The 19,103-nt window shown below is 36.0% G+C and overlaps 1 protein-coding gene and 1 long non-coding RNA gene across 4 annotated transcripts; both read right to left on the bottom strand.

The window, feature by feature from the left end:
• Positions 1-1,461: 1,461 nt before the first annotated feature.
• Positions 1,462-2,842, bottom strand: LOC133285265 (uncharacterized). The gene is made up of 4 exons (XR_009747983.1): positions 2,560-2,842; positions 2,186-2,262; positions 2,020-2,086; positions 1,462-1,588 (listed from the first exon to the last, which is right to left on the bottom strand). It is a non-coding gene; the product is annotated as an uncharacterized LOC133285265 (long non-coding RNA).
• Positions 2,843-3,678: 836 nt separating this feature from the next.
• Positions 3,679-8,988, bottom strand: LOC133285267 (uncharacterized). Of its 3 annotated transcripts, none has more exons than XM_061482474.1 (9): positions 8,696-8,988; positions 8,386-8,469; positions 8,117-8,151; positions 7,827-7,953; positions 5,095-5,183; positions 4,810-4,921; positions 4,568-4,698; positions 4,418-4,470; positions 3,679-4,142 (listed from the first exon to the last, which is right to left on the bottom strand). In XM_061482474.1, the coding sequence occupies exons 1-9, from the start codon at positions 8,894-8,896 to the stop codon at positions 4,114-4,116; spliced, it is 861 nt and encodes a 286-aa protein (XP_061338458.1). In that variant the 5' UTR covers positions 8,897-8,988; the 3' UTR covers positions 3,679-4,113. The 3 variants fall into 3 exon arrangements, with proteins under 3 accessions (XP_061338458.1, XP_061338457.1, XP_061338460.1); XM_061482473.1 differs by having other exon boundaries at positions 4,422-4,470; XM_061482476.1 differs by having other exon boundaries at positions 4,422-4,470; positions 4,568-4,618; positions 4,901-4,921.
• Positions 8,989-19,103: the final 10,115 nt, after the last annotated feature.

Genomic DNA, 19,103 nt, shown 5'->3' with positions numbered 1-19,103 from the left:
ATTGGTGTTTGATGGTCCGGGGTTGTTTCGGTTCCTCGTCATGTCACTACACATGTTACACAAAGAAGTGAGTTGATCAGGCCCACACTTAGTGATCACAAATGCAATAATCATCAAGAGTACTAAAACAACTATAAAGCATCAAACACTAAGCATACTTAACAATTTCCGACGAAACTGCTCTGATACCATAAAATGTAACACCCCGTTCTAGAACCGGTTTGTTAACATCGCATTATGATATTAAGCGCAGTTACAATCACCTGGGTTCAATTAAAATCCGGTCAAATTTTTCATTTTAAAACGTACCGAACTTATAATACCCAATTTCGTGATCATAACCATATTACCTTGCGGAAACAGATAAATTAAGCTTAACATCATGTTCATTTCCCATTTTTAAACCATTAATTTACTTCTTGTTTAGTTCAATACTTCTACTATATTGTAGGTTTCTTCATTAGCTACCCGTGGCTTCAAACCGTGCTCAAATCGGAGCACTGTAGTCCAAGTTAGGACAATTTGAAGCAACACAAGAGAGTGTTGGTCACAGGCCCAGCGCGCTTCAGCGCGCTACCGGGCGCTCAAGCGCGCGCTATCGGGCGCTAAAGCCTCCATCTGGGCGCTTAAGCGCACGGAGGCAGTAAGCATTGGCATTTCCAGTGTGGATGGGCGCTTAAGCGCGCAACAGGGCGCTCAGGCGCGCTGGCCTGGGCGCTCAAGCTCCCACTGGGACGTTTTAGCGCGCAGAGACAGAAGCATTTCCTCCTACAGTGGCTAAGGGCGCTTAAGCGCGGACCAGGGCGCTCAAGCGCGCAACCCTGGGCGCTTAAGCCCCACCCTGGGCGCTAAAACACGAGGGGGCAGTAAGCCACCCAACTTTCTGCAGCAAGGGGCGCTTAAGCGCACGCCAGGGCGCTCCAGCGCGCAATCCTGGGCGCTTAAGCCCCCACTTGGGCGCTCCAGCGCGAGGAGGCAGAATGCATTGGCACTCGCAGGGGCAGCAGGGCGCTTGGGCGCGCTCCTGGGCGCTTAAGCGCGCTGCCAGGGAATTCCAATCCCCACATTTCTCAAGTCCAAGCCTAGGGGAAAATGCATCCCCATTACAAACCCCAATTGTCCATACCCCAAAACTAAATCCTAGCCTCATCCAACCTCTCCTCATGAGATTTAGCTAGAATTTGGGCAGCATGACCTTTGTTTTCTCATCGTTTACCAGTTTGAACAAAAGGGTACCTAATTGATTTTCAGCCCAACCAATTCAACAACTCAATACATAACAAGCATGCATATGTTGAATTTCAAGTAGGCATCATTCACATTACATATCCTTTACAAATCATAGAACTTAGCTTACAAAACACCATGATCATTCCCTTGGCTCCCATCAACAAAAGGTGTAACCAAAGGCATGAGCATAGGCTAAGTTCATCCAATGAATCAAGACATACAAATGACCATGGGCTTTCAAAATAAAATCCTATACATGTCAACTACAAAAGGCATGCATAAACTCAAAGAAATGCCATATTTCATGCATAATCCAGATATGGCCACTTGCCACCTGAGGCTCCTGCAGCATCCTTACCTGAAAGGGGGTCCCCACAACACGGGGTGAGATATACGAATATATCCAGTAAACCAGGGGTCCTTGGAGCATCTCTCCACCCCACAGTTCCATATCAGTGTAATAGCAATAACAATAATAATGCAGTAAATACATATCCATGCAAAGTGCAATACATCTCCAGGAGAAATCCCTCGAGCTCTCAAGCTGTCCTAAGGAAACTCAGATGCAAATAGTCCTACTGGCCAGCTAACTACCAAGTATGATTTACGCATCGTCATGCCACATACCAACATAGGGAAACACCATCCTATGCCACACCAAATGCATACACATACGTATAACAAAGCATTACACTATTTTATTGCATTTATATACACAATCACAACCTCCACCCTTTCAGGGCTTGGTAGAACAGTCAAGGGAATTACACCCAAGGTCCGAAGGCTTACCTCAATGCTTCAGTCAACCTTTGTTCTTCACCAACAGTTTCAGCAATCAACTTTTACAAACATACACCTACACATGGTGTAATGCAATCAACACATTGCATCCAAGAGTATTTCACAATCAACCATCAATTACTCAATTCAAAGCACAACCCAAGTATGAGCTTACCAATTCCAATGAGCTATTCAAGCTCCATAGCTTGCTCCAATGGTTGATCACTCACGGTTGGTCCAAATGTCTCAATCCTAGACATCACAAGGACCCAATCGATCATTCAACTCACTAATTGTTCAACATGCTAGAATATTAACCAATCCAAGCATGAATTTTCCAATATTATGAACAATTATCAAATGACTATCTAGGCTCATTTCCACCGATTAAATGACATTCCTAGCATTTTCCATAACATGCTCTAAGCTCCATTCTTCCTAGAACATAGCTAATTCAACTACATTTCATGAAAATCCCAATTTACTATTCACAAACCCTAACTCATGCAAATTTCAAGGAATCATGAGGTTCAAGGGTTAGAATCTTACCACCAATGGTTGCACAACAATGATGGGAGTGTTCCTCAAGCTCCCATGGAGGTAGAAGCCACCAAAACTCCAAAACCTCACCAATGGCCGAATTTTTGAGAGCCAATATCCCTCTCCACAAGGTTCCCCACTCAAAACAAAGCTTGGATTATGAAAGAGGGCGAGATTCTAAGCGATTTAGGCTTTTGAATCATCCAAAACCATCAAGGTTTGATCTCTCTCTCTCTCTTTCCCTTTTCTTCTTCCCTCTCTTCTCCCTCTCTTCTCTTCTCCTTCTTTTCTGTTTCTCGACGGGCTTCTGGGAAAAATGGGGGCATTTGGTGACTTAAGTCACTTAACATAGGTTAAGTGGCTCTAAGCGGGTATTGGTTCGTCTATCTATTTAACTCCAATAATTACCAAACTTTACCCAAAAGTCTGGAATATTATTCTAGGAATATTACTTTTTTTATTTTTATATTTTGGGTACTTTTGACAGTACCCATTTATACCCCTTAATTTTCACTGAGTACACTTTTTAACTCCAAAGTGACTCAGATTCATTTTATTAAGCCTCATACTTAATTTCACCCAGTAAAACATGTTTAATTAATTAATTACACTTGATTTCCTAATTAATTAATATGGGCTATTATACTGGAAGTGGGAACAAACAGTCCTCAAAAAGACTTGGTGCCACTTAAGTTACAACTCTTGGGCAACTATTGATCCTTAATATCACCAAATAGTAATTTGCTATTTTTATAGTGATGTATATCACTTATTGATTTAGTACACATCTGTATAGATAATTTCTTCTGCAAAATGGCACTATTCATATTTTGTCTTTGTTCTTATAATTTTTTGTTGGTGCAAAAAATTTTATTTTTTATTTTGGTTAAAATTGTAGGTGCAACTTTAACTGTTGACAGTGTTGCCAAAGCAGAGCTTGATTTTTGTGTCAGACTATTAAGGCATCTTATCTGTTGTGTTAGAGCAAAAGATCATTGATAAATAATCTGGGAGATTACACTTCTAGATTAATCTGACTAATTTATTCAATTTAAGGACCAAATAACTGCGTATGATGATTCCAAAACTAAATAAAAGCACATTCCAAAATAAATATCAGTTGTACATTCAATTCTAATTTTAAACTAAATAAAAGCACCTAGTACTTATTTTATACTTAACTGTAAAATCACCATATTGGTTTTGATTCCAAAACTAGAGAGCATAAAGTATGAATACAGCAATTGAATCTTAAACATCTTCGAGTTCCTAAAACTTTCCAAAATATTGAAAAGTTGTTTAAAAAATGGCTTTGAATTGGATAGCATTGTTCTTTGTCTGAGAAGCAAGCTGGGGAAAACTTATGATGAAATAGGACCAAAAAACTTGAAGTGGTACAACAGCACGAAGGCTAAAAAGAATAAGTGCATGTTGGAGCATAGTTTTCTCGTGTAATTCTCCACAAATTTGTCCAACAACACCAAGTAATATTGTGGATCTTGAACTGGAAATATTTACATGGCCTCTCTACCCTTCTGTCGGAGCACAGTTTTGTAAGCAACTTCACCAGCTAAATTTATATAGTAGGTTACCTGCCATGGGAAGATGCATTAGTTGAGCTTTGATAAATATTTGTAGGGTCATTTAGACATTTGAGAAAATTACTGAATCCAAGGTATTTAACCAATTATGTCATGCATAACATGACTCATAAATTTTGTGCAACATCCACTTTAATGTAACAAGTAGGAATAAGGAGCTGAGTCCAAAACAAATCAGAATAATTGAGACCAATGAGGCAATGAATATCCAAATCCGTAAGTTTCCTCAGAGAACTGATGAATGAATACTGCATAGAGCTAGTTACCCACAATTTGCACCGAGCTGACTCGGTGAAGAAGGAATCCATTTGCCAATTCTCTAGAAAGACAAAAACAAAAAGGAAGAATTCATAAGGTAGGTAACAGATGTTGAGTAAAGCACAAATCACAGGGACTGAAGGTGAATGAATATTTACCTGCTAAAGACAGAATTTCCATTTAGAAAAACTGAATAGGGTTTTTTCTCAATCAAGCCAGGGTTTCCAATGTAAGCAACACTACCCTCAATGGCATGGTTAGTACAATCCTGCCCACTCAGGTACACATTCTGAGGAGTAAAGGGTGAATGTCAGACAAGAGACAGTTCAATCATCATGTCAAAAATTTAGTATGTAGAAATTTTCCCTATAAAAAAACGTTATAATTGCTTTGTGCTTACTACTGCAAATTTCAGAAATATACTGTGCAAATACTCAAAAACATGCTTTTTCTTCATTTGATCCTTATTCTCTCCACAAATGACCAGCGGTTGGTATCCAATAACAATGCGCCTAAAGTTACAAAAGAGATAAAAGAGTTTATCAACAACTGGAATGATTTTATTATCACATATGAATTTGCAATAGGACAGGTTGTTGGGACATTATTATTTTTTTAACATATTCTTGTCAGATTTTGAATGAGTCAGTCTGGAAAAAAAGTTTAATGCCCGGACTGACCATACCAGTTGCTACTGTTTGCTTCCAGTGCTCTGATCAGCCAATCCAATTGATTGTTTCTGTTCCCACTTAATGATCCCTTCAAGACCAAGTCCTTCAGTATCAGAAAAGTAAACATATGAGAGAAAGAGACTAAAGCTTGTTAATACACTAAGACATGGTTTTAAATTGTCAGCAATCAATTGCAGCCAGCAATATTGTGGTTTGGAGGTCTTCACAACCGCATTGTCTGCAATTTTCCACAATTTTGGTAATCACAAAGCAACTGCAACCGCAATTTATAACCATGCAGTAAGACAAAGTAAATGAAGCTAGATGATATCGACTCAAACCAATTAAAGGAAAAAGGAAAATATACAAATAAATAAGCTGGACTGGACTCATGTATGAGATGTCAGTCGAACATTAAAAGTAAAGGACATAAAAAGAAAGAAAAAGGAGCAAAACCTATAGGATGAGATCTGAAATATAAATTTGTTATGGGCCAATGAAGAAAGTAAATACTTACCTGCTAAATGCTCAACAAGTAGAGTTGTCTTGTCCAATACAACTCAATAACCCCCCCCCCCCCCCCCCCCCCCACCAAAAAATAGTTACAGCAATAAAGTATAAACAAAAGTACAAAATTGGATGACCACAGTATTGATGATAATTAAACAGATTTTTTCTTTTTCCTATGGATAGAAGAAGTAATAGTGGCACTTAATCATACAATACATGGAAAGCCAACAAAAGAAATGGTGAGGCTTTAAAGGATGTATATAGAAGGAAAAACAGAAGAAAGGAAGAGCAGTGGGAGGTGGATCAGATTATGAGGTGCAGACCAGTGTGATAAGCCCAATAAATCCAAAGCTTGTGATGCAAACAACCCAACAAGGAGTAAGCCCAATGGGGCACGTAGATGGTTCTGCAGAGCAGAGCCATTGGAGCAAAAAGAAGGTTCAGCAGAACATGGAAGGTAGGGGGTGTTAACTGTTAAGGTGGTTAGAGGAGAGAGAATTTTGTAACAGGATTGTGTAACCGAGGTATAGTAGATATAGGTGAGGGTGGAAGTGAGAATTGGGGAGGAAAGTTAACGGTAATAGGGGGAAGGAGGAACTGTGGTGGTCCTCTGCTGTATTGGCTCTCCAGCCTTGTTTTTTCTTGTTTCTGTCATCCGAGTCATTGTAAGAAGCTTGCCTCCATTATTGGGTTCCGCCAATAAACAAGAGGTATAGTATTTAAATAGTCTTGTAATTATTGATACACTAATTAACATTATTACTTAGAATAGGGGTTGAGCTCTTTGAAAAGTTCACTGCAGTGAACACTTTAGAGAGTAAAGTTCCAGCTAATGAAAAGAATTAAGGGAATAGATCCTCACAAATCCACGGGTTGTTTTAGTTGCAGTACTCTATAGAAATCTAAAGAGTTGATTCTTCAATCAACTGTTATCTAGTCCACACACTGTACTCTCTAAAGTGCAACCTACAGCTTCAATTTCCTTTTTATAGTTCATATTCTATTATATTGTCGCATCTTATGCAGAATTTGATCTCCTTTCCCTAGTAAAAATAGTAGTCCATCAGCAATAAGATAACTTTATTATTGGTGTCTCTTGCTACATTAACAGCCTTTGAGTTCAGATATATGAGAACTTATTTCTTTAGGAAGGGATAAAAATGATTTCTGTTAGAGATATATAAGATCATTAATGTAATCTCACCCGGGTTGAATTGATTCTTTACATGGTATCAGAGCCTCATGTCACGGGTTCGGTCCTCACCGCCCTCATTTAATTAATAATTAATCAAGTGTTGTGAAGTTTCTTAGGACAAGTAGGTGGGCCTGTGCATTGTTCACTTTTCAAGCCCAATGGGCTCTCGTGTGAAGGGGCGTGTTAGAGATATATAAGATCATTAATGTAATCTAACTCAAAAGCTTAAGATTTTGGGTTGAATTGGTTCTTTATAATTTCATAGAAAAGCCATATGACTCGGTAGGTACTCTTCTACCTTAACCTCTGAATGCACTGACATAGGAGAACAACAGACAGGTAAAGAACTGTCTTATTTATTTCACACAAGGTATCAGCTAGATATAATTTGAAAACTCAATTACAACATTTTCATCCTGTCAATCCCAGTGCCATCTTAGGGTGGATGAAAACTTAGAAGGCTGAATAAGAAAGCAAGTTGACATAATTAATAAGCAATATAAATTGTAACCTTTTAAAAAAATCAAATAGTTCAGGGATTCTAGAAGTAAAAAGCCACAAAAAATTGGTCAGAATAACCTCCTCCCCCTGATTTTCAGTCCTCTGACATTGATATGTTTGCCCTTCTAGCTTAAGAAAAAATGTTTAAAACTTATGCATCTAAAAGTTTAATTTAGGATATTAACTTCAAATGTTTTGTATACTACTTGATATCACAGGCAAAACAAACATGGGGCAAAGAATTGACATACTTTCATAATCTTATCAGATACAATATCTTGAACTACAGAGTCACTTGGAATTAATGGGTGCAACGAGAGACATATTAAACACAAATTTTAACAAACATTTTCTCAAAAAATTATTATTGCAAACACAGACAAATGGGATGACAATAAATTGAGTAGTATTAATAAACATTGTATGGAAAATTTTAAAGAAAAACGCAATCTACTATAGAAATTCTTCTGTAAATGGAAATGCCATAATGATATGTTCAGCAAACATACAAATATTTTTATAGAACAAGTAAACACATACTTGCAGTAATTCAGTATCCAAACCAATGACATCTAAGGTTTTCCCATTAGATATCTTGATCTTCTTTGCAAAGCAACCCACTTCTTGCCCTTTTGACTTTGAAGCTGAAGCCGTGTATGTCGTGTACCTGCAAACTAATTCTCTCCATAACTATCCCATTCAGCACAATAGAAAAAGGATAGCGGGTTTTTCAAAACAATACATTGGAATCCAAGACTTTGAGGCGACAACATTTCCATGCGATGCAAATATACCAATATAGATAAAAGACTGCTGAGAAGATGGTATACCAGGGAAGTCTCAGTGATGGAAAATGTTGAGTAGCCTGTAAAAGAATATACCATTGGTCATAATTGAAAACAATGAAACCACACATCATTTCAATAAAAACAAAACCAACCATAACCACTTGCACAAATTGATATCGGAGAAAGGAAAATCCATTGTTTTAAACATAACATATCAATTGCCACCAGCAATGTCATTTTCAGTCAAATCCAACAGAGAATAGCTACAAAGGTCAAACAAACTACATATATACAAAACAAAATAAACCTACATTCTGCATGAGTGGATCATTTTCCCCAAGCTCACTGCTGCACATAACAAAACTTGCCTTGTAAGTTCTTGCCACCTTCTCCATCTTCATGAACATAGAGAAAGAAAGTTAAGCAAAATGAGAACCAGATAAAACAACCAACCATGACACTGAAGAAACTAAAATGTTAATTATGGGGAAAAAGAAGATCCAAACCCATGCTTTATTATGTCTTGGGCTATTCATTTCCAACAAATAAATGGAACACAAGAAAATAATTAAAAAAAAAAAAAAAAAAGTTTGCTTGAACAAGAGAGAACAGAAAATCCACCTGTTTGAGAAGCTGGAATTGATGGCTAAGGGGTCTGAAACCCCCTTTGACACTGATAAAGTAAAGATCAAGAGGTTCACCATGGCCAGTTGCATTTCTCTTGACCAAGGTTTGAGGTTGACCCAAGTTGAGAGCTATGTAGAGAGCAATGCAGAGACACAGCTGGGTGATAACAGTGCAACCCCAAGATACTTTATTCATTTTGAACAACTTTCAAATAACACTTCCACTATCCTCTAAACTTCGCTTATTGATGAGGTAACAGACACAACATCCAGATCTGAAATGCAACAACAGTTTACTAGCACAGAACATGTTTATCACAATTATTATAATCATAGGCCCGCGTTGCACATGACCATTGATGAAGTCAAATATTATCCGTTCGTGTCAGTTTCGGGTTCTGGAGTCTCTATCCAGGGGTTACATGAATTCTTTTTTAATTATGATTAATATATATTCCTTGTTCTTGATACAATGATTAATGGGGGAAATTTGTGTGATTTTAAGTGAGAGAAAGAAATAGATCATAGATGAAAGAATAGACAAATAAATAAATAAATAAATGGGTCTCATCTCTTTGTGGGGTAAAATGACACAAATTATATCATTTAAAAAAGATAAATATTTTTCCCTTGATTAATATATAATTTTATTTGGTTTAGCATTTCTACTTTTGTTATAAAAAAAATTTAGAAAGTCACACTCACATCAAAGTAAAAATGGGAACACTGACCCGACTGTCACGTTTTTTTCATACCGTCACGCATTGAAGTTCGCTACGACCAGTAGCAAACTTTGGTAACCAATCATTTCATGACACTTGGCACACTTTCGTGAGAAAAATTGGCTGGACGAAGTTTGCTACCAGGAATAGCGAACTGGGTTTGCTATGTAGCATAATCTCATTGCCAGATTAGAAATAATGTACCAATCATAATAAAAAAAATAGAAGGAAAAGTGGCTATTTAATTAATGTACAAATCAAAATTAATGTACTAATCATAATTAGTTTACCAATGAAATTAACTTTTGATTATACCAATCACAATTAATATACCATTTACCAATCACTTCGGAGAGCCATAACTTTTGATTCAGATATCCAAATCAATTATTTTTTTATTTTATTTCACATGACTTTCTGAGATCTACGCAATGACACCTCATTTGGTATATTTTATCTCTCGCAAACAATGGTATCACAAACAATTAATGTATCAATCACCAATCACAATTCATGTACCAATCACAGTTAATGTATCAATCAAAATTAATTGTGATTGGTACATTAATTGTGATCAAAATTAATTGTGATTGGTGATTAATACATTAATTGTGATTAGTATATTAATTAAATAGTCCATTTTCTTTCGTTTTTTTATTGTGATTAGTACATTAATTCTGATTGGGCAACGAGATTGTGTCACATAGCGCACTAAGTTCGCTACCCCTAATAGCAAACTTTGTCCAGTCATCTTTTTCTGCAAAAATATGCCATGTGTAATGAAATCATTGACTATCAAGTTCGCTACAAGTCGTAGCAAACTTAGACATATGACAGTCAGTTTTTTCTGCGAAAGTGTACCACGTGTCATGAAATCATTGAATAATAATTATTTGGTGTTACTATTGCACCAAAGATTAAGGACATCTCACTAATGAAAACATTACATATCAGCAAAATTCTCTCTCCCCTCTGATGTGTAATACTTCTACTACTAGGATGCACTGAATCTAGGTACAAAAGTAGCACCAAAGATTTATTCGAAATCATTGGCTACCAAGTTCACTACCAGTCATAGCAAACTTCAACGCGTGGCAGTCTGGTAAATTTTACTATTCACGTGGCAGTTTAGTATATAAATGCCAAAAATATATCACATTGGTCACTGTTCCTTAAAAATGAGTGGATCACATAAATTTTTTCTCGTCCATTCACTTTTATATAAATGTAATTAAAAACATTTCTATAACAAAAACAAAAATATTTTTCTAATTTTATTCCTAAAGTTTCTTTACGAATTTAAAACTTTAATTTTAGTTCTCGGTCTTTACAGTAGTTTTTTTTTAACTTCAAATCTTAAAATTTTCTTTTATATTTAAAATCTTAATCAATTAAATTACTTTAATCTCTTCTTCACTTAAAATCCATTAATCAAAACATCAAATTTCATTTCAAATTAAAAAAATTCAAATTTTCTCTTTATTTCCAAATTCTAAAATGAGCTCTTACAAAAGCCTATAAATTTCATCAAATTTTAATTATATTTCTAGCTTCTCATCGATTTGAATTGTCTTATCTCAAATATTGTCCTAAAAATTATTTATATACAAAATAAAAACATGGAAATTTTAAGTAAGGGTTTAACTCTCAGTTAGAAATAAAATTATTTTCTATAAATACAAGAATGGACAGTACTACCAAAAAAAAAAAAGAGAAAAAAGTCATCCACCCTCCTATGTGTATAAAATTACATTTTATTTCCACTTTATGGAAGAAATAGTAAACTCATTGAATAATGAGGCGATGACGAAAAGACTTGAGTTTAAGAATTAAGAAACAATTGTTAGATTAAGATAAAATAAAAATAAAAAAATAAATCGAACAATAATCACGTAATATTACTCTCATATTTTATAAGAAAAAATTCTCTTATATTACATGAGAGAAAATTTTTCTAAAATTCTCTCATGAACTCACAAATTAAAAGAAAAAGAAGAGAAAAAATATAAAATAAGTACCATATTTAATTTGTAAGTGCATGAAAAAATTTTTCTCTCACATAATATAAAAAAGTAATAGTCCCCGTAGTTATAATACCAAAAGTGCGGTTAAGTTTTTACTTTTTTTTTTTTTTTGATAACATTAAGGGGCAAAGCCCCAAACAAAAACAAACTAACAACCAGAAACAAAAAATAACTATCCAGGGTCTATATCCCTACAAGAGGAGATTCCCTGAAGATCGTGATCAAATAACTGAGCAAGGTGAAACGGCATAACTCTATGACTCCAGAATCCAGTATCTTTGTGAAGAGCAGACTTGGCTAACCAATCAGCATAGGAATTAGCTTCTCTTGGAATATGAGAAAGCGTTACCTCCCAATCCTGACCAATGAGTGCTTGTATCTTAGCCACTATACGAGGCTGACAAGCTGCATTGCAATCAGCAAGCAAAGAGAATACTTCAGAAGCATCTCCTTCTAGTTCCACCTTCTTAAATCCCAGTTGCCAAACCAATTCCAGACCTTTTAGAGTTCCCCAAAGCTCCGCCATTAAAGGAGTGCAAGCACCAATATGATACTCAAAGCCTCCCAACCAAGAGCCATCATCAGATCTGATGATCCCACCACAAGCAGCCACCTCAGTATTCCTTTCAACTGCCCCATCAATATTAATCTTCACCCAATTTAACCTTGGAGGTTTCCATAAACTCATACGAGTTGGATGAATGCTAGTAGTAGCCATAGCCTTCCTACCCATGCAGTTACGAACTTCCTCTATATACATAGCAATTATGTGTGTTCCATGGGTTGGATGCTTGAAGTTAGTATCATGGACACTTTTGTTCCTCCATCCCCAAATGAACCAACAAGAGATAAAAAAGACATCACGCCAATCATCTGAATTACTTTGATTCCAAGCTTTTGAGATATTATTTTCAACCCAATCTCTAAGATCCAAGCTGTAGAATAAGCTTTGCCGATTAGCTGAAACCAGAGAATTCCAAACACTTCTAGCATGCTTACAATCTCTTAGAACATGGAGGTTTGTTTCCAACTCACCAGGACATATTTTACAATGACCAGATTCCCCACTCCATCTAGATGTGCGGTCTTTAGTAAGAAGGCGACCATGCATTATGATCCACATACAAGATTTAACACGTTGAGGCCCATGCCATTTCCATATGGTAGTCCAAGAATTTTTCAACGGCATGAAAGGGAAACCAAGCATGTTATAATACGCGGTTTTAACTAAAGAGCAGCCAACCTTTTGATTTCTCCAAATAATGCGGTCATTTCCATCCGATGCGCTAGGAATGAGAGCAGCTTGGATCCTTGCAACAGCTTGATCATTGAGATATTGACGAATATAGGGAAAGTTCCATTGACCAGTATTGTTGTTCACGAAGGCACTAACAGGGAGATTCAACTCCAAACCAGTTGGAGTACGAGTAGCCAGAGAGGCAAGACACTCAGTTAAACCCAACCAATTGTCTGTCCAAAATAATGCATCATTACCGTCTCCAATCTCCCATTGCATTGCTTGAAGAAAAGATGGCCAAACACTACACAGATTTTTCCAGAAGTATGAGTCATATGCTTTATGATTTACTTCCCTCCGAAGATCCAAACCTCTCTTATATTTACTTGTTACAACTCGAACCCACAACGAATCGGGCGAAGTAAGTATCGTCCATGCAAGCTTGTGAAAGAAAGCCATATTTTGGACACGAAGGTTAATCACCCCTAAGCCACCCATGCTCTTAGGCTTGCAAATATTATCCCATGCAACCAGATGAGATCTCCTTTGACCATTTTTATCACCCCAAATAGAGGCACGCTGCAACTTCTCTATTTCATCACAAATGGCTACAGGAAGCAGACTGTGTTGCATTTGAAATATAGGAGTTGCTGAAATAACGGAGTTGGAAAGTGTAATTCGACCGGCAAAAGATAAGACCTGGTTACTCCAACCAGATAACTTGTGCCTAATTCTTGCAACAACATCAGCATAATGGTCTTTGGTTACTCGACCATGTTTCATCATGGACCCAAGATATCTCCCTATATTGTGAGTTTGCTTGAAGCCACACACATTTGTGATATCATCTGCAATGTGAGCATCTGTATTTTTCGAGAAAAAAATACTAGATTTCGGAATACTAACCTTTAGGCCAGACATTGAACTAAAAGTCTCCAAGCAATCCACTATAACTTTGATTTGATCTAGAGAAGCTTCTGCAAACAACATCAAATCATCAGCAAACATCAGATGGGCTATCTTAGGACCTTTTGATCCCACGGAGATTGGCTTCCATCTCTTATTGTCAACCGCATCTTGAATGAGATGAGACAATTTTTCCATGGCTAGAACAAAAATGTAGGGAGATAAAGGATCACCCTGACGAACTCCTCTTGAAGGAAGGAAGTCACCTGCAATGGCTCCATTCCAAAGCACTGAGACCTTATCAGAGTTGATACAATTCATGATAATATTTGTGAACCAGTGTCGGATTTGAATTTCATCCAAAATTTTACGAACAAACTCCCAATTTAACATATCATAAGCCTTTTCCAAGTCGATTTTAATTGCCATAAAACATTTTCTTCCTCTCATTCTACACAAGTTTTTACTTTATTTTGTTAACAGCTTTATGGAGTAGCCTTTTAGTTGACTTTCACTCATCATTTTCCCCACCAGTTTCTATAGGATTTTATTCATTTGTCGATAAAGACAACTTGTGTTAGAAAAGAAGGGATTAGTCTTTACGATGTTCTAAGAAATAATTTTATTTTCTACTTATAAGAGAACCGTGTATATATCCCATAGGAAATGCAGTATGTTTTATCTGGGGATATTCTTAATAGCAATGGTATAACTAAGACTCTTATTATAGAATTTCTCAAGTACTGTATGACAATGGTGAAGGGTATTTAACGGCTACCGTGATTCTCCAAGTTGACATAGTAACAGCTGATAGAAGTAAATAAAATAACTTGAAGCATTACTAAATCACAAAGAAATTTCCATGAATAAATACAAGCAATCCCACTTTCGTGATAATCAAAAATATAGAAACTCTCGCACATCTTGCACAAAATCATATTGCATTTCACAAGAAGGTGTAACACCCTAACTGTTCATGAATTTACATACATTAGCATTTTTTTAAAAAAGTTTTGCACTTAAACAATTCAAGCAAAAACATATAACTCAGTAAACAAAAATATTCTATAAATTATACATCTTCATTTCTTATAATTTGACATAGTCAATAACTCCACAATGACATGTTTGTTGTTTATGGAGAAAAAAAATTAAGTGATTGACATACACAATGCAATAAGATTAAATTTGGGCAACAACAAAATAATTTATATATCATAAACCCCATTTTGAGCAGGGAATATTATATACAAATATTTTATTTCACATGAAGATTTGAACAACAAGGAGAATTATATACAATTATAAAAATGCATCCCCTTTGGACAGATAAATACTTTTAAATCACGTAGTCTCATCAATAATTTCTTCACGTAATTTTCCAAATTATTGTATGTAATAACCCATTTGGGGGTGGGTGTAATTAACATATAATTCAATATAATAGATCAACCACAATCCCCAACAACATTGAACACTTCACAACATGTGTTTGCATAAATCATATTGCATTAATTTGTCAACAAAAAAATCTTGCCATAAAGATTTAGCACTTAACATTAAAGTATAAGACAAAATACTAATTATGCTTAAGTAGAAGAAAATTATATACAATTATCTAAAATCTATCCCCTTTGAGCAGGTAAATTTTATAAATTAAACATCATAATTCCAACATAAAAGCATCATATGTAATTATTAAAAATTTATCACACAAGAATTTTCATTATATTTGCATGATGAATTACAACTAATGTCACACTCTTATGTGATCCAGAGACTCTTAATATATAATTGAAAAATAATTAAGGGTGCTGAGGCTAATCCCTAATTAAATAGATTATATGAATCAGTTGATATTAATTTTCAAAACTCAAATTATTGCTTTAAACCATAGACAATAATATTAAATAATTAATCAGTCACATTAATTATCTTAATGTTACATGTCTAGGTGACGTGAGTTAATACATGTAATGACAGAATAATAATAAATCATGTGAATGCATATTATAAAATTGTAATTAGTTTAATTGACAAAATGCAACCTAACTATTTAGGTGATTATGGGTTCAATTCCCATTTCATATAATGGATATATTATGGGTTTAATTGCCAACAATATATCCAAATGGCATAAGGGTCCAATAATATAGAGGCCCAATTAAAAAATTCAACCCACATTGAAAAGAAAGACTCAATCCAATTAAAAGGAATTGGAATTGGAATTGACACGCAAATTAAAAAATTAAAATGTCATTTTCAATTGATATATACAAAATCAAAAGTGTATTTTCTTATCTCTTAGGCGAGGTTAATAATAATTTTTTTAATAACCCTAAAATTTGAGAATATATATTCTCCTTTAATCTTTCACGAAAACACATATAACATATATCAATGGAAGAATCTAAAACAAAATCCTAAGGTGCTTAATTCAATTATACATTTCAACCTGTTATCAAAAAAAAAAAAAAATGCATAACATTTCAACCTTTATAAAAAATTTCCAAACTCCTTGATTCCATTCAACATTATGGATTCTATAATCATATACACAAGGCTCTGATACCAAATGTAAGAATTATTAATCCTATATCATGTATATAATTATAAAATACCTAAAAAATATGAAATCAAAGTTGCGTTGTGCGGACTTTATTGGGACGTCAAAAAGTCAGAGGAAATGAGGGACAACATGCCAGAATCTTTCTCTCTATGACTTATTCTGAAAGTGGCAGCCTCAGTGCGATTGGAGCATACTGGCTCATAGAACTTAACCCCAATATAAATAGGCTTGAGAGGGAATCTAGCCAAATACCCTGAAAAAGTTTGTGTCCACAGGGTTCACCCATCACGAAAAATCAGGATCACACTAAAGCCTACACTGCTGCTCAACTAAGCCTAATATCAAATGATGCCATAAGTCCAACTCAATATGATCACAATGAGTTAATCAAAATAATAAAATTGAATATTTATTAACCCAATATTATTTTTAAAATAAAAAACTAATTAATTAATATTATCCATTTTCTAACACTCATTACATGATCAATTCAAGTTATATTTGTTAGGAATGTGGCTTCCATACTCAAGAGGGGGGTGAATTGAGTATTACAAGATTTTCGCAAAAGCCCCCTTCTAGTTTTTAAATAATCATTTTCAAGTAAACTTTGATATGTGGAAAGCTAATCAATATATTCAGACAATCCATAATATATAATAGAGTAAATACCCTTTTTAATCCCTGGAAATTTTTGCGAAGCACAATTTAGTTCCTCGGTTTAAAAAAGTCACATTTCAGTGTCTGATTTTTGAAAAAAAGGGACATGTTTATCCTTCTGTTAAATCCAATGTGACGGCCCACTCTTGACGGACGTCAGCTGGAACGTTAAGTGGCTAAGTCACTAACGTCCTGGCCACGTGGAGATAAAGGAACGACGTCGTTTGAGGAATGCCATGTGAGTTGAACCTTTGTTGTTGACTCAGTTGACACAGTCACACAAGTAAGTTGTCCATACCCGCCATTTCCTCAGATCGTGAGCTTCATTTGCGGTGAAGGTTGGTGACCCAGGGTGCTTTGTTGATGTACGTGGCTTCTGAAGTTGCAAGCTTTTGGAAGTAGTGTGGTTTAGGGTGAAGATCCTTAAATCGGTTGTGTCTCTGGTTACATTCGTGCAAGGTACGTGAGATTCTTTCCTTTCTTTATTATATGTGGTCCCTCTTTCCTATTTAAAATGGTGTTAAAATGGTGTTTAAAAATGTCATTTGTCCGTCAAGTGGTCCCCCATGTGCGGTTAAGGGCAAGACATGGTTAGGGTTTTTTTTATGTGGTCCCCTTTGGTAGAATATTTTTGGAACCATTAATTGCATGTGGTCCCTCTGTTGTTATTTTAAGTTGCTATGTGTAGTGATTACAAAAAAAGCCCCAATTTTTTAGCAATGCAGCCATTTAAAATAATCGAGTGTGTTACTTTTATGACAGTGTCTAATATTGATAAAAATTGATTAGTTGTATGATATTGTAAATTAATATGATGGTAGTGTATAAAATGATTATGTTCTGTTTTATATGCAGATGGATGAGTATATAGTCATGAGATATCATCATGGGGGTGTGTTGGTTAGGAATGATGATGGAAAGCTGAATTATGTGAATGGGAGAGTGGATGATTTACCAGAAATGGATGTAGACTATGTAAACCTTCGTGACCTTGAAGCTCTGTTCAAGGGGTATGGTTACCACAAATGTAGGCGGATGTGGTGGTTGAAGCCTGGTGAGAGTGATTTAGAGGTTGGGTTGCATCTTCTTGAAAAGGATTCTGATGTTTTGCAAATGGTCAAGGCTTCCTTAAGTAATGGGAACAAAATAGACATATATTTTGATGGTTGCATTGCAATTCCTGAGATTTTGGGTGGGCCTGCAGATCCAACTCCTCTTGAAAGTGCTGATGAGGAGGGGGTATTAGGTGATTCAGTTGACAGTTTGTCTGACTCCCATATGACTCATGATGATGAATATGAAGAGGGGGAGGGCAATGGACTGTCAAGTGATTCATATGACAGTGTAGAAGACGAGCCTTATAAGCCTCCGCCACCGGGTGTTGAAGACGAAATAGATGATGAACCAATTATTGCATTGAAAAAGAAGGTGAAAGGAAAGAAGGAAAAAAAGACAGTTAACAAGAATGACAGGGAAGAAAAGGATTCAGAGAATGAGAAGAATATGTCATTTGAAGATAAGGGCTATGGTTACAATTCTGAAGAATTGAAGACTCCACCTTCAAGTGGGGATGAGGAGGTTGAGAGGGAAGTGTTTCCCAAGTTTAATGAGGAGCAGCCCTTTGTCTAGTGCAGCTCGAGCTTGGAATGGAGTTTGCCAGTTTGGAGCACTTTAAACAGGGTGTCAAAGACTACAATATAAGTCTTGGGAGGCAGTTTGTATGGCTTAAGAATGACAAGGTAAGATCAAGAGCCAAGTGCTCAAATGCTGAGGTGTGGAATGCAAAAATTGTTGCATACAGGTCCAAGCCCATTGTCAGCCTATGTGAAGAACTGATATGCTATATCATGAGGAGAATGGCTGCCCATCAACGAATTCTGGGTATTGTTAGGGGTAAAATTGCCCCAGCTCAACAGAAAATGCTGGATCAATTGAAGGTGTTAAGAAACTCCTGGACACCAACTTGGACAGGGAACTTGGAGCAAGACTTATATGAAGTGACTGCAAAGGGTGAAAGGGTTGGTGTCAATCTTACCTACAAGACTTGTGCATGTAATGTCTGGCAGCTCACAGGAATGACATGTGAGCATGCAATTGCTGCAATGTGCCACAAGAATGAACCAGCAGAGCTTTATGTCCATCAATGGCTGACAGTGGATGCTTTGCATGCCACTTATGCACATACCTTGAACCCTGTAAATTCGGAACAGTATTGGCCTGCTTCATCTGAGCCTAAACCCATTCCTCCACCACTGAAAAGGCCTATTGGCCATCCCAAAAAGCATAGG

This window comes from Gastrolobium bilobum, unplaced genomic scaffold (assembly GCF_033153095.1).
Source record: "Gastrolobium bilobum isolate Gb01-03AN ecotype WA unplaced genomic scaffold, APGP_CSIRO_Gbil_v1 utg28975, whole genome shotgun sequence".
In the NCBI taxonomy this organism is placed as follows: domain Eukaryota; kingdom Viridiplantae; phylum Streptophyta; class Magnoliopsida; order Fabales; family Fabaceae; genus Gastrolobium; species Gastrolobium bilobum.
The sequence above is the reverse complement of the archived record's forward strand: the minus strand, read 5'-3'. Positions and strand labels throughout refer to the sequence as shown.